The sequence below is a fragment of the Trachurus japonicus genome, chromosome 22 (genome assembly GCF_045865225.1).
Source record: "Trachurus japonicus isolate A0001 chromosome 22, Traja_1.0".
In the NCBI taxonomy this organism is placed as follows: Eukaryota; Metazoa; Chordata; class Actinopteri; order Carangiformes; family Carangidae; genus Trachurus; species Trachurus japonicus.
The window spans coordinates 2701736-2714032 of NC_140928.1; the positions used below are offsets into that span (position 1 = coordinate 2701736).

Consider the following 12297-nt stretch of genomic DNA (forward strand, 5'->3'; position numbering starts at 1 on the left):
TTCTCTCTCTCTGGTCAAATTAACTTTGGGAATCACTCAGACATGAATATGAAGCGCTCTCCCTCCCTCCCTCCTTCCCTCCCTCCCTTCCCTCCCTCTCTTCAACATCTTCATATTGGCTTTATATCTTTAGGGCAAATTAGCGCTGGGAAACACCCCCCGGATGTCTCAGATCCTCTTCTTCTCCTTCTTCTTCCTCCTCTTCTTTCTCTTCTTTCTCTCTCTCCAGACAAATTGACACTGACAACCAACATATCCGTCCTCTCATCCTCCGTCTGCTGCTGCGAGGGGAGGGGGGGCGCTCCGGTGGAGGTTTGCAGAAAGTCAAAGAATGAAAAAAAAAAGAACAAAAACCTCAAATATGGAACTCCAATTAATTTAAAGCCCCCTCCACCTCCTGCACCTCCTCCTCCTCCTCCTCTTGCACCCACCCCCCCATCGCCAGCACCAATCAGCCAAGAATAAATCCGCGGCAGATCTAATTACCGCACTGTCTCCAAAGACTCTGGCCGTCGCAAAGCCAATCTTCCCCTCCTTGTTTGAACAGGCTGATGAACTAAGGGACTCGATGGATATCAAGTCATTTTGTTTAATTTATAAATGGATTTTCCCCTAATACTTAAATTATCATCAGCATGAGAGAGAGAGAAAGAGAGAGAGAAAGAGGGAGAGAGGGAAGCACAATGAAAAGCATGTGGAAGGTAAAACAAAACAAAAAAGTGGGAGATGGAGGGAAAGAACGTAAAGAATCCCAATGAAGAACGCGTTCCTCTCTCTGGTTTGATGATATTCAGACGAACGTCAGAGAAACAGATGTGACGTAAAACATCTGGATTAACGTGGATAGAACCACTTTTCATATCTGTATATTAAATCTATATACATATCTATATATATACATATATATGTGGTCCAGTTTTTAGATGTAAGTGAATCCTCAGGAGTAAATATCTGAATAAACTCCCCCCAAAAACCCTCAAAATGTTGGTGAAAACGATCATACGGCCAAATTCTGCACATTTTTATTTTATTGAAAACATGTGAGAAGCTTGTTGCCTCAGTATGAATGATAATGTCGGACAAAATAAAAAAATAAAAAAGAAGAAGCGTCTGTTCTGATGTGTCAGTGACGATTCAGTGCATTTCACAAAGGGCAAACAGCGAGAAGGAAGCCTGTAAACCGACTCAACCTGAGACATTTGTGGATATTTTCAGCGTGAACCCGATCCAGACCAGTGCATCCAGTCTGGAACTCTGTGTTATTTATATCCAGTGACAGAAAGGTCACCTGACCATGAGGAAGGAATCTCCACTTCCTGTTTTCCTACCTGGCTCTGGCGTCTCCGAGTGCGACGACGACGAGGCCGACGACGCTCCGTCCTCGTTGACGTTCCCCTGGGACAGAGACATCCCTCGGCCCGGCGGCAGCTTCATGCCCAGCTGCTCGGCCATCTCCACGTGGTCGCCGGGGTGGACGTAGTCGAACACGCTGCTGCCGGTCAGCTCCACCTGCACGGGGTCACACAGGGTCACACAGGTCAGAGGTCAGAGGTCAAACTCCTCCAACTCCTCCTCCAACTTTACTTTTCAGCTTTACACTGCAAAAACTCAAAGTCTGTCCAAGAATATTTGTCTTATTTCTGGTCAAAATGTCTAATTTCTAGTCAAAACTAATCTCTTTCCACTTAAAATAAGACTCTTCACCTAAAATTTAACTTGTTTTTAGATAATTTTCACTTGTTTCAAACAAATTTTCATGTGAAATAGCCTAAGTAGAAAAATCTGCCAGTGAAAGCAAGTTTTTTGTGCTGGTAATAAGAAACTTGCTCCACTATCAGATTTTTAAACTTATTTTAAGTGAAAATCTGCTTGAAAGAAGTAAAAAGTGTCTAAAAACAAGTTCATTTTTATGTGCTGAGTCTTATTTTGAGTATAATTAGATTAGTTTTGACTAGAAATAAGACAAATATTCTTGGTAAGATTTTGAGTTTTTGCAGTGTACTTTTTCTCCTCTAGCTGTAACTCCGTCTTTTCCACCTCTTCCCCTCCTCTAATCCCTCCTTTCGTCACCCTCCTCCCCCGATACGTCTCTCCTCCTCTCCACCTTTACTCATCCAGCCTGCACTGCAAAAACTCAAAATCTTTCCAAGAATATTTGTCTTATTTCTGGTCAAAATGTCTCATTTCTAGTCAAAACTAATCTCTTTCCACTTAAAATAAGACTCATCACCTAAAAATTAACTTGTTTTTAGATCATTTTCACTTGTTTCAAACAAATTTTCACTTGAAATAAGTAGAAAAATCTGCCAGTGAAAGCAAGTTTTTTGTGCTGGTAATAAGAAAGAAAAACTTGCTCCACTATCAGATTTTTCTACTTATTTCAAGTGAAAGTTTGTTTGAAACAAGTGAAAATGATCTAAAAACAAGCTACTTTTAATGTGCTGAGTCGTATTTTGAGTATAATTTGATTTGTTTTGACTAGAAATAACATTTTGACTAGAAATAAGACAAATATTTTGAGTTTTTGCAGTGTACTTTTTCTCCTCTACCTGTAACTCCATCTTTTCCACCTCTTCCCCTCCTCTAATCCCTCCTTTCGTCACCCTCCTCCCCCGATACGTCTCTCCTCCTCTCCACCTTTACTCATCCAGCCTGTTCCTCCCCTCCTCTCCCTCTCCCTCTCCCTTTCTTTCCAGCTCTTCCTCCTCCTCCTCCTCCTCCTCCTCCTTCCTCTAATCCGTCCCTCAGCAGCCGTGGAGAATCGGAGCTGCTTCTTTCTTTCTCATGGAAATGGAATAAATAAGCTTCTTCTTATTAAATAAATACAGAGTCCCTTCACCTTAAAGACTCTCATTAGCAGCGATAGAAGCGGATTTGTCTTTGTTAATTGGGGATGAGACGAGGGAGCGTCGCCAAAACACAGCGTTACGCTAGACACACTCACACAAACACACACACAAATACACACACACACACACACACACTCACAAACACTTTAACTTTTTGTGTAATGAACAAAATGTACGCACACAATTAAGTCCACGATTTTCCACGGCGTCATGTGACACTCGTGCTCCGTCGTTTAACGTTGTGTGTCAAAAACATTGTGCACATTTTAGTTTCTACATGCTAATCTGTGTAGTGTGTGTTTGTGTGTGTATGTGTGTGTAAGTGTGTGTGTGTATGTGTGTGTGTGTGTGTGTGTGTTCAGGTTTTTGGGGGTCCACTGGGACAAAGGGGATTACATGGGTGTAATCCCTTTAATAAGAAATCCCTTTAAGGCAATTTAGTCCCCTCATAAAGTCTCATCTGGAGCAGAAAGTGATGATTAAGAAATGAGACTGATCACTGAATCACAGACACACACACACACACACACACACACACACACACACTCAGACACACACACGCATGCATGCCGGCCCTGGTGCACCATGGGAGTTAGTGTTCATGTTTACACGTTACAGTGCTAATTGGATCTACATTGTTCTTCGTCGCAATAACACGCCGACTTTTTAATCAATTAAAACTTGGCAGAACTATTTTACATAAAGTCGCTGCTGGAGCTAATTACGCCGAGGGAACAAAGCAGCCGAGGTGGAATTATTATTATTACACATCCATCCACCCAGTTACCGCGGCGACTACGGCTTTAACTCCACAGAGCCGGGGCAGGAAGTCGACAGACAGCGGAGGTGAAGCTCACGCGCTCGGCTCGTTCCACTCGTTAGCGACGGTTAAAGCCACATGTTGTTGACCCACAGAAACAGCTGCACAGTCTGGAGATCCAGCTGCACCGACTGTAGCTACGGCAAGTGGTGGCGTCCAAACTTCACAAGGAGTGTGCAAACCACCTGGATTTTCAGTTCAATGTTATTTTATTTTCATATAAATGACAATATGCACATATAAGCTGCTGTCTTTACAGCGTGAGGTCAAGAGAAGCAGCAGCTCACGTCCTGATGGATCTGGATCCAGCTGCTCCAAAACAAATATCTCCATTTTTTACTGATTGATACAGTTTTTTAATGTCTGATTGATTTTTGACAGAAAATATCTCTTTAAAGCTCCAGTATGTAACTTATTTGGCTTTTTATTAGCAAAAATCAAACATGTCTTTCATAAATCCGTATTTCACTGAAGTGGAATCACAGCCGCATACAAAGTAAAGCTTTCTGGTTCCTTAGAATGAGTTGTTACAAGTCGTTACAAATACATAAGTGGGCGACGCACCGAACCGAGGCGGCCATGTTGCATCGCCATTTTTTTTTTTACGTTGAGTGGCGGCGTGACCGTAGGTAACCACGGAAACTGAGCGGAGCTGTGGGCTCGGCCTGTTAAAACTGTCACCACTGTGTAGTGTGAGGAAGGACGGAGGCACCGGTGTTGCATTCAGGTGCAGTCAGGCAGACGGCCGTCGACTCGGCAAACCAACCGGATGTCATTTTACTCCACCAGAGAAAGACGGTAAAACAATACCACATCACATCACCATGACAACATGTTGTCACGCCTGTATTGTTTTGCCTCGTGCTGGCGGACCACTTGTTTATCCTGTTACATGCAGCGTCTGTTGTCTGTCTGACGTCTGCCCGGTTTCACGTGAATGCAGCATCAAGAATACGTTCAGATATGCAACCGCACAGCTAGATGGGGGGAATTCCTACATAATTATACCTTTAACATCCGCGTGCAGCTGCAGCGATATGTTACGGCCCCAAAGCAAAAGAAAAAAAAAAGAAGGCTTGAACACAGAGAGGCCAGTAAAAATGGATTAAAGACGCCAACAAAGGTTTTAAACTATGTAAAACAATGATCCAAGCTTTATTACAGACCAACTTCTTCTTCTTTCTGACTCTAAAATTCATATTACATTATATATTTATTATCGTTTACGATTTATTTAGTTTTCATAAACTGAATCTTGTTGTGTTTTAATTTCCAATCACAGTAAAGAATCTGTCTCTGGACTGGTCTCTTCATTTAATTGGATTTTTTTTTTTTTGCAATAACCTCCTCTTTATTATTGTTTGTGCAATAAGTTCCTCTTTAATAAACATATTTATCGAGTCCTTCTTTGCATCCTGTTTATCTTTTATCTGTGTTTTTATATAGAGCCATGTTTGTAATTTCGTTCAGCTCTGCATCTCGGTCGTGTTTCCTCTGCATCAACACACGTAAGTAAGGGACCGTTCGTTATTTATGGAATGGGCCACCGGAGGAAAATGGGGGGGGGTCATGTCATAATATTCTTTGTTGAGGGGTGGGTCCACAAAAAAAAAAAAGGTCAGTGAGGGGGGGTCATTCAACATTTTGTCTGGAGGACACTGCAATGCCCGCAGAAAACAAAAACAAAACAAAAACGGGACATTTCAAAGCTGCGAGCACTGATGACAATGAGAGTAACGGCCCCCGAATCACAACGTTATTTTATGTTGCCCTGATCTGCCCTGAGTTGGTTTCGAACCCGGGTCTACCGCACCGCAGGCGACGATGCTAACCGCTTCGCCAAAAACTCAATAAGGGTTCTGCCCGCGGCTTAGCACGTCTTTTATTGATGAGTGAGTTTAACTTCAGTACCGTACAGAGGTTACGCTGCCTGCCTGCCTCATTGCGTAACTCTACATAGTCTGAGCAGCACGTACGTTCACGTTGCTTTCGTGAATTGTAAACAAACAGACGCCCCCTCGGTTTTCGCGTCCAGCAGTTTAGCGGCTAATTCAACTGCAGTGATGGATAACTGTACCGGAGAGGCTCAACTTCATGAACTACATTTGAGGAATAAACGGCAGCTTTTACCTGACGGGAGACCGACGCCTGAGCTACGGTAGCTAACAGTTAGCTGGTTTTATCTACTTCTCTCTCTCTTTCCCTCTCTTTCTTACACACACACACACACACACACACACACACACAGTTGTCTGTCATATCTGTCGTAAACCTTGTAATAATACGTTGTTGTTGAGTACGGTTCACATTATTGTTGCTTCGGTTTGAGTGTGGATTAATTGTTAATGGTTTGTTGTGTAATGTGGGCTGGTCCAAAATCGCGATTCTGTTATTGATGAGTTGGGTTTTAATAACAGCTGATAAATGGCATTGTGATGAGAAGGTGTTGCACACATAGTTGTCAAAATGAAATAATGTAGTGTCACGCGCTACGTGATGCGATGTCACGTGTCGATGGCTGGGGGGGTCATGTATCTTTTGATAAGGCTTAATGCAGGGTCATGTTAAAATTTACTGACTCCGACAGGGGGGTCATGTAAAAAAAAAAAAAAGTCCTGTGAATCCCTCCGGTGGCACTGATGATAAATAACGAACAGTCCCTAAGGATGAAGGGAAGGAAGGAAGGAAGGAAGGAAGGAAGGAAGGAAGGAAGGAAGGAAGGAAGGACCAAAGGGAAAGATGGGAGGAAAGAAGGAAGGGGAAAATGAAGGAAAGATAGAAGGAGGGAGGGAACAGATTGGGTTAATTGGGTCAAAAAGGAAGGAAGGGAGGGAACAGATTTGTTCAAGGAAGGAAGAGGAAGGAAGAATGAAGGAAGGAAGGGAAGGGAAAATGATTGTGGAAAGAAAGAAAGAAAGAAAGAAAGAAAGAAAGAAAGAAAGAAAGAAAGAAAGACAGAAAGAAAGAAAGATGGAGGGAGGGAACAGATTCGTTCAAGGAAGGAAGAAGAAGGAAGGAAGAAGGGAAAGATGGGAGGAAAGAAGGAAGGGAAAAGGGAAGGAAAGAAAGATAGAGGGAGGGAGGGAACATATCTGCCCTACAAAGGCAAAGTGCAGTATCTGTAAAAATGCCAAACTGAGAAAAAAACAGCTTTTTGTGTTTTTCATTGTCAGGTTTAAGCATCAAATGATGAATAACTACCAAGTCTAGAATTGATTAGATAAAGGTGGACTGAATTAAATGTATTTTCTAGTTTGTCTTTCTGACCAATTTTGACCGTTTTATGGCAGATAGCTACAGATACTGCACTTTGTCTTGGTATTAGCTACAGATACTGCACTTTGGCTTGGTATTAGCTACAGATACTGCACTTTTGCATTGGTTTTGGTGCAGATACTGCACTTTGCCTTGGTATTAGCTACAGATACTGCACTTTGCCTTGGTTTTACTCCAATGGAATTTAGTAAATTATAGAATTATATAATGTAGGGAGTACAGTTACTCTTTGCAGATACTGCACTTTGCCTTGGTTTCAGTGCTCTTTTGGATGGGCAGCAAAATAAAAAGCAGCATTTTAGCAGTACCAATATCCAATTCTACCAGATTGAAGAGAATATCCCACACTTTTGATTGGTCAAAAAAAAAAGGAAGGAAGGAAGGAAGGATGGATGGAGGGAACAGATTGGGTCAATCTGACCCAGAAGGACGACAGGGGTTTTAAAAGATGCTTGGGTGTCCGACCTCGACCCGCCTTGGGTCCAGACTCAGAACCAATCGGAGCTAAAGTTCTTCTGGCGGTGCCGTTTCCCCGGTGCATCACAGCTGATTAAGCGGCGAGCTAATCGCTTTACATCACATTAATTAGCCTGTCATACGAAAGAACACAAACTAACATCTGTCAACACGTTTCTGCCTCAGTGGCAAAGTGCAATATGTTTTCCTTGGCAAATAAAGAGACTCTGATTTAACACTTTGCTTTGTGTCTGTTTTCTTTTTTTTTTTTTTTTGGAAGATCTATGGCGACCTGAGTTTTTTCATCAGCAGGACGGAAACCTTGGCAACCACGGCGGCTATACATCACGTTCTCCTTCCAGCATTTTTACACAGAGCTCAGCCCAGTGATTTAACACCATCATAATGTTTTTTTTTTGTTTTTTTTTTACTTTCTCTCCTCCCTCAGAGTCCTTTTGTCTTCACAGGGGACAGGAAGGAGGAGACGATGAAGGTTCAGGTCCAAACACCGCTAGTGTGTCCTCCAGTCTGAGTCGGCTCATCATCTGGATCTGATTTACGTCAATATTTCACCTCAACGAGTCCATTTAGAGGAAGAAAAATAAACTGAAGAATGAAAACGTTCAGATTTTTAACTTGAAAAGACAGAAAATCACGAGAAATGTGATGTTGTTCAGAAAATTTAACCTGAACAACTTTCATCAGTGATTAATTTCTAACAGTTTATCTTCAACTATGACCTCAGTATGTTTGTAAAACATTGCAAAGCAATAAAGATTCAATGTTTTGTACTTTTATAATGTGTTTTGTTGATATATTTGTGCAGATTTCAGAATAAAACACTCAGAGAAACCAAAATCCTGCAAGTTGTTGTAGGATGGATGGTGTTGTCCAGGTGGTGGTGGGGGGGCGGGGCTTAGTTGTGACATCACAAAGTGACAGGAAGTCCTGACGGCTGGTTTTAAGGCTCAGCTTCTGAATACAGGCTGTGTGCATTTCTCTGTGGACTGAGGCTTTGATACTTTAGTATTATACTAAAGTACTACACTGCAAAAACTCAAAATCTTTCCAAGAATATTTGTCTTATTTCTTGTCAAAATGTCTAATTTCTAATCAAAACGAATCCCGTTCCACTTAAAATAAGACTCATCACCTGGAAATTAACTTGTTTTTAGATCATTTTCACTTGAAATAAGTAGAAAAATCTGCCAGTGAAAGCAGGTTTTTTGTGCTTGTAATAAGAAAGAAAAACTTGCTCCACTATCAGATTTTTCTACTTATTTCAAGTGAAAATCTGCTTGAAAGAAGTACAATGTGTCTTAAAAACAAGCTACTTTTTATGTGACGAGTCTTATTTTAAGTATAATGAGATTTGTTTTGACTAGAAATAAGACAAATATTCTTGGTAAGATTTTGAGTTTTTGCAGTGCATACTTTACCATACAGTATTAATATAGAACCTACTGTAGGTAGAGCTGCTTTATAATCACACTACACATGGACATCTACCTTTATTCTGAAGGAGCTTTAACACAAACATCTACCTTTATTCTGAAGGAGCTTTAACACAAACATCTACCTTTATTCTGAAGGAGCTTTAACACAAACATCTACCTTTGCACCGTATATGGAGCCATTAAAGAGGTGAAACTCTGAGGATAATTAAAACGTTAACCCCGTGCTGCCGTGTGCTGCTGCTGCTGCTGAACAGGAAGTGATGCATCGTTGTCCTGACGACCTCCCGTCGGACTCAGTTTGAGTTTTGACGTTGTTGTTTGTCTGTTTGGAGTCGTCAGATAAAACTTATTAAAAAACAACAACAGACACGGCGGCTTTATCGCTGCGCTCGCCCTCCAAGACAAGGACATCCAGTGACAAAAGACAATAAGAGTGACGATGATAACCGACGTCCAGAGAGAGAGAGTGTGTGTGTGTGTGTGTGTGTGTGTGTGTGTTTGCGTTCATATCTGTCCTTCCTCTCTTATCAGTGTCTTCTCCATATTTTAGACGAGTGTGTGTGCTGCTGTCAGCTGTAATTACCGCTGCAGTGTGTGAGTGCTACATCGCCGTTGTCGCTCAGCTGTGTGTGTGTGTAACCTTTATTTAAAACGGGACGGTCGACGACGGACGGCGCTGCTCTTGCTGCAGCTGTCAGCGCCACAATCAGCAGATGACGAATGTTGACACTGTGTTTTTATGACGGGTTTTCCTGTCGTGTTTTATTGTGAAGGGCCTCTCACCTCATTAGCACTTATTTATTTATCTATTTATTTATTAAACTTCGGGGAAGTAAATCCTCCAGATTTAAAGCTGCACACACACCGACCGCCCGCCGCCGGAGGTTAAAGGGATAGTAGCATTTTTTTTAAAGTGGGGTTGTATGATCTACAAATAGCCCCTAAGTACTTTAATTGCAGTAGAAGACTCTCTGCACTCCTCCCGTTAGCAACGCCAGCCCATAATACCATAACACAGTTCCATTGTTCGCTATAATATAATTTTTTCCAGCCCAACTGTGTATTTTTTTTTCAGGTAAAACCTCTTTTAGGCCGTGAAAATAGGCCGTTTCTTTGGGTCTGTTCACAACACTGTATGTTGTAAATCTCTGGGCAGGGCTATTATGGGCTGGCGTTGCTAACGGGAGGAGTGCAGAGAGTCTTCTACTGCAATTAAAGTACTTAAGGGCTATTTGGAGACTCAAACTCAAACCCACTTTAAAAAAAATGCTACTATCCCTTTAAATATCGTCGCATGTGTCTGGGTGAAATCTGAGGAAAGTGTCGGAGATCGACTCAACGGTTTGACTCCTGACCAGAGTCATTTACTGCACGTTAATCCCTCATTTCCTGTCCGTCTCCACGGTGACCACCGTCCATTAAAGGCTTAAAATGGGCCACGAGAAGTCCTTTACACAAAGAGAAAAAACAGATAAACATCACAAGAGCTGAAATTTCCTGGTAAAGTTTGGAGGCCTTGAATGCATCGTTTGTTTTTTGCAAAGCAGCTAAAGGCTATCTATCTATCTATCTATCTATCTATCTATCTATCTATCTATCTATCTATCTATCTATCTATCTATCTATCTATCTATCTATCTATCTATCTATCTATCTATCTATCTATCTATCCATCCATCCATCCATCCATCCATCCATCCATCCATCCATCCATCCATCCATCCATCCATCCATCCATGCATCCTTCCATCCATCCATCCTTCCTTCCTTCCTTCTTTCCTTCCATCCATCCATCCATCCATCCATCCATCCATCCATCCATCCTTCCTTCCATCCATCCTTCCTTCCTTCCTTCCTCCCTCCCTCCCTTCCATCCTTCCTTCCTTCCATCCATCCATCCATCCTTCCTTCCTTCCATCCATCCATCCTTCAATCCATCCATCCTTCCTTCCATCCATCCATCCATCCATCCATCATTCCTCCCTTCCATCCATCCATCCATCCATCCATCCATCCATCCATCCATCCTTCCTTCCCTCCTTCCATCCTTACATCCATCCTTCCTTCCTTCCTTCCTTCCTTCCTTCCTTCCTTCCTTCCTTCCTTCCTTCCTTCCTTCCTTCCTTCCTTCCTTCCTTCCTTCCTTCCATCATTTCATCCATCCTTCCATCCATCCTTCCAGATGTTTCTGTTAGAGCTCCTTCAAAATAAAGGTAGATGTTTCCGTCCATCCAACCATCCTTCCTTCCATCCATCCATCCATCCATCCATCCATCCTTCCTTCCATCCATCCATCCATCCATCCATCCTTCCTTCCTTCCTTCCTTCCTCCCTCCCTCCCTTCCTTCCTTCCTTCCTTCCATCATTTCATCCATCCTTCCATCCATCCATCCATCCTTCCAGATGTTTCTGTTAGAGCTCCTTCAAAATAAAGGTAGATGTTTCCGTCCTTCCTTCCATCCTTCCTTCCTTCCATCCATCCATCCATCCATCCATCCTTCCTTCCTTCCTTCCATCCATTCTTCCATCCAAGTCGACCTGACGTGACCTCTGTATGAATGTATTAACTGTATGGTGCTGTTAATGTCAATCTGCTTTGTATAAATAAAGTTGAGTTGAGACTTAGTAACTGGAACCAGTGAAGAACAGAAAACTAATAACAAAGTGAACGACTGAAAAAACAAATAAAAGACATGAAAACTGAAGCGTTGAATTCTCATTTATCACGTTCTCACTCTCTGCATCACACTTTAATTAATATGAAAACGTTTTAAAGCCACACACACACACTCTCACACACACACACACACACACACACACACACACACACACACACACACACACACACCTCAAAACAGTAGAAAACCTCTGTGTGACTTTGCAAAGTACTAATCAAATAAATTGATGTTGGCTCGCAGGGTTCAGAATTAATTACAGCATTAAACATTAGCTAAGTGGGGTAATATTCCAAGTTTGATAGTGCATAATTACTCTGCTGTTAATGATTCACGGAGCGGTGCCGGCCACGGCAACGGCGGCGGCGTTGGCGTTGGCGACCGTTAGACGAGGCTGAGAGCAACGAGGGAAGACGGACACGAGCTCAAGAGTCAAAAACTGATAAAGCTCCAACTACAGTAGGTAGATGTTTGTGTTAAAGCTCCTTCAAAATAAAGGTAGATGTTTATGTTAGAGCTCCTTCAAAATAAAGGTAGATGTTTCTGTTAGAGCTCCTTCAGAATAAAGGTCGATGTTTGTGTTGGTGCCCCTTCAAAATAAAGGTAGATGTTGGTGTTAAAGCTCCTTCAGAATAAAGGTAGATGTTTGTGTTAAAGTTCCTTCAAAATAAAGGAAGATGTTTGTGTTAAAGCTCCTTCACAATAAAGGTAGATGTTTCTGTTAAAGCTCCTTCAAAATAAAGGTAGATGTTTCTGTTGGAGCT

General features: G+C 42.0%; 1 protein-coding gene across 1 annotated transcript in view; it reads right to left on the reverse strand.

Moving 5' to 3' along the window:
* npas3 (neuronal PAS domain protein 3) overlaps positions 1-12297 on the reverse strand; it is a 383046-nt gene that overhangs the window by 68505 nt on the left and 302244 nt on the right. Inside the window, exon 7 of the mRNA XM_085768276.1 lies at positions 1329-1509. Coding sequence (XP_085624402.1) covers positions 1329-1509 — 181 coding nt within the window. The remainder of the gene's footprint in view (positions 1-1328; positions 1510-12297) is intronic.